This window comes from Coturnix japonica, chromosome 6 (assembly GCF_001577835.2).
Source record: "Coturnix japonica isolate 7356 chromosome 6, Coturnix japonica 2.1, whole genome shotgun sequence".
NCBI lineage: Eukaryota > Metazoa > Chordata > Aves > Galliformes > Phasianidae > Coturnix > Coturnix japonica.
The window spans coordinates 17,836,775-17,840,403 of NC_029521.1; the positions used below are offsets into that span (position 1 = coordinate 17,836,775).

Sequence of the window (3,629 nt, forward strand, 5' to 3'; positions counted from 1 at the left end):
AAGGCTCATGGACTGCAGACTCAACACAGAACAAGAGCCAGTGCTGTCAGCAGCAGGTCAGCAGTAACACAGGAGGAGAGAACCTTCGTGGAGTGTTTTTTTTCTCTTTACCTGTTTTCTCCAGTTCCAGATAAAGACTTGTGTTACGTGCTATTCTTCTGCTTCCCTTTACTTCCTCATTTTCTATGTCTCAGCACTATGTGCTCAATAAAGAGACCTGTAGCACTCACTGTCATACCATGGTGCCAAAACAGTTTACTGCACACAGCTGAGAAGCACATAGGGGGCAGGAGGGTAGGGAAGAGGTGTGAGCATAAAAACAGTAAACTGGATATCCATAAAAGCAAATCTGATTGGTATTCAACCCCTTTAGACTCATAATATCTGGTTAAGCTACCCTCTAGTATGCAGGCAGATCTTCATGCAGAGGATCTTCAAAAATAAACTTTATTATCAAACTTAAAATTCACACATTAAACATGAAGTCTAGACACAAATAATACTGAAAAGCTCAAACCATAATGATTTAGATAATTTGGATGATAGCTAGTTGCCATTGTTTCAAATGCCTTTAGAGAATATTTTTGAATGCATACACCATGGTGAAATGTCTTGTCAAACACGTATCTGGCCAGCTTGAAGTAAGATTTTTAAATAGGGGAAAACTTATTTCTATAGAAATAAAATTATCTAATTATGAATCAGCGACCCATAATTGTAGTGCTTGAGGAAAAACATCACAGCCTTTTGAAATACTTAGACATAAATAACTACTGTACATTTACAAGTTTAAATATTTAAAGGCTGTTGTTACTATAAAAAGTTACTATGTACATATGAGATGTTATACAGAAATCCAGCCGGAGGTGAGCGTTGAGCACTCAGATTTGGCCGCTGAAACCTATGAATTTGGCAGGCAGATTGTCCACAGGGTACACTATGGGGCCCGTTTTCATTGTAGGAGGTCCATTTAGCAGCTGCCAGTCACAGCTCCGTGCCAGCTCCACCGTAAATATTTTTAGAAGGACTTTTGCAAACTCTTTGCCTACGCAGCTCCTCAAGCCCCCACCGAAAGGGATGAAGCTGAACCTAGAGGAGTCCTCTGGAGATGGAGACATGAAGCGGTCGGGATTAAACTCGTCCTTGTCGGTAAAGAGATCGGCCACATCGTGGGTATCACAGATACTGTAAATAACATTCCAGCCTTTGGGGATCTGGTAACCCTACCAAAAGAAGAGAGAGGAGATTTGAAGAGCCTTGTGTTAAGGAAGCTGAAGAGTCAGCACGTGATACGCAGGTACACCCTCCGGTTCCCCCAGCTCACTAAGGAAGGTACCTACACAGCCACTCACACTCAGCAGTGCTGTGAGGAGCTCAGCCCCAGCCCCACTTACATTCAGCTCAAGTGTCTTGAGTGCAATTCGGAATCCTCCAGGAACAGGAGGGCTCAGCCTGAGGGTCTCCTTGATAACACAGCCTGTGTACTTCAGCTGCTCCAAGACCTCCATGTCTAATTGCTTCTCTTGGTTGGGACCAGACAGTAACCCCTAGGTAGAAGACACTGCCATGACATTTATGGAACAGGCTACAGGCACCACAGAACAACTGTCCCTCAGCTAATGGTGTTTCCCTGCCACACTGTAAGTAGGGAACCCCCTTTGTCAGGAGGAACCCATCCTGGGACACCTCTCTGAGGGACCTTCCTACTGCCTGCTCGTGGGAAGTGGCTGTAGGAAAGACACACACCTTTACTTGCAGCTCCTTCCTCACTTTCTGCAGAACATCATGGTGGAGCCCCAGGAAGGCAATCAGCGACGTGGCAGCACTGGCAGTGGTTTCATGGCCCCCAAAAAGCAGCTCTGTGGCAGACTCTTTCAGCTCCTTACACACAGGACAAGAGAGAGAAAATATGCCTTGAGTGTGGTATCCCCACTGGGCCCATTCCACCACCAATGCTGTGTGGTGATTTCAGGCTGGAGTGGGCACCCAGGAGCCAGGGCAGGTGGTGGTCCTCACAGGCACAACCCTACACCCCTTATTGAGCAGCCTGGCTGCATCCTCTGCCCCCAGGACTCTTGTGCACTGCACAGGCTGCTTTATGATCCAGCAAAGGGATGGCACCTCCTGCTCTCCATTTTTAGTCCCCAAGATAAACATGCTGCTGACTGAGGGAGGGTGGGAAGAGATGGATCTGGATGGGGGGGAACCTCACCTGCATGTTGAGTTGCTCTCCATTACCCTGTGTGTGCTCCATCAGCAGCTGCAGTGCGTCCTTGTAGCCACCCTCAGGCTCCTTGCGGGCCATCTTGGCACGGATGTTCTCCTCAATCTTGGCATGGATGATGTTGCGTGCCCTCAGACCCTGGGCAAACAGTGGGAGAGTGAGCTGGGACTTGTGCCACACCACCAATTTACACCACACTGCTGATTTACACCACACATCCAACCCTCCCTGCTGCTCTGGGAGCATCCCTAGCTGGCCTGGAACCTCACCCGGTAAAGCCCACTGAAAGGCACATCGATGGGGAGAGAGAAGAGGTTGCGGATCATCTCCTCAAAGGCCTCCACCAGCTGCTGCTCACCGTCGGGGCCGGCCTGGCGGGGCTGGAAGCCCAGCAGGATGCGCATGGCAATGCGGAACATGAGGCGCTTCACCTCCGGGTACACCAGCAGGCAGGGCCCGGCGCCCAGCCACTGTGCCAAGCAGGCATTCACCTCCTCTTGAATGACGGGCACATAGTGCTGCAGAGCGTCCCGGGAGAAGGCCCGCATGATCACCTGCCCGGGGGACGAGAAGGAGGAGGAGAAGAGGAAGAGGATATGGGCTTGGCCACTGCACCCGGGACGACCGCCCCGCTCCCCGCCGGCCGTCGGGGCCGTACCTTTTTGCGGTGTTTGTGCTGCCCGTTGTGAAGGTTGGAGAGGCAGCCCGAGCCCAGGATGGTGCGCACTGAGGCGGGCCACTGCACAGAGACCAGGCGGTGCTCGCCCAGCAGAATGTGCCGTACGTTCTCAGCGCCCATCACCCGCACTGTGGGCCGCCCAAAGAGGTGAGTCTTGTAGATGAAGCCGTATTTCCTGCGCTTCATCTGCAGGAATTTCCGCCGCTGGACGGGGAAGAGAAGTAAGTAAATTTTAAATAATTAAATAAGCTTTAAATAAATATATGGGAAAAAATATATAAAAATAAAGATAAAAAAATAAGAAAAAAAGAAGAATGAGCTCATCGGCACCTGGGGTTGGGAGCCCGGCACAGCCCCGCTCAGCCTCGTCCCTTGCAGGGAGAGGAGGAGCTGCACGCCTTACCTGCAGCACCATCTGCAGCGTCTCCCCGAAGAAGGGGAGTCCCATGGTGCCCGGGGGTAGCGGCAGCGGACAGCTGGGGTCGCGGCCGCTAGCGCAGTACAGGTCCCAGAGCCGGACGGCGGCCAGGAAGAGCAGCAGGGGCAGCAGGAAGGTGCACAGGGCGCTAGCGACCAGGGCGTAGAAGCCCATGGCGGGGCAGCGGGTCCAGTCCGGCCCCTCGGGAGCTCCGAGTGCGCGGGCCGGGCTCGCCGCGGGCCGCCTTTTATACCCTTCCCAGGTTGCTGCCCACCCTACCTTACCATCCGATAAATTAGTTCACCCAA

At 52.1% G+C, this 3,629-nt stretch overlaps 1 protein-coding gene across 1 annotated transcript; it reads right to left on the reverse strand.

The window, feature by feature from the left end:
• Positions 1–431: 431 nt before the first annotated feature.
• LOC107315945 (cytochrome P450 26A1) lies at positions 432–3,629 on the reverse strand. The gene is made up of 7 exons (XM_015866897.2): positions 3,307–3,629; positions 2,883–3,107; positions 2,494–2,778; positions 2,213–2,362; positions 1,747–1,881; positions 1,395–1,547; positions 432–1,223 (listed from the first exon to the last, which is right to left on the reverse strand). The coding sequence occupies exons 1-7, from the start codon at positions 3,493–3,495 to the stop codon at positions 882–884; spliced, it is 1,479 nt and encodes a 492-aa protein (XP_015722383.1). The 5' UTR covers positions 3,496–3,629; the 3' UTR covers positions 432–881.

Bases quoted from the DNA above. Each gene is read 5' to 3' on its own strand.
- LOC107315945 (XM_015866897.2), bottom strand. From the start codon at position 3,495: ATGGGCTTCTACGCCCTGGTCGCTAGCGCCCTGTGCACCTTCCTGCTG. The intron at 1,548-1,746 runs GTGTGTGTCTTT...TCTTCTACCTAG, and splicing joins GGAAGGAGCTGCAAGTAAAG to GGGTTACTGTCTGGTCCCAA. The intron at 1,224-1,394 runs GTAAGTGGGGCT...TTCTTTTGGTAG, and splicing joins TCAAGACACTTGAGCTGAAT to GGTTACCAGATCCCCAAAGG.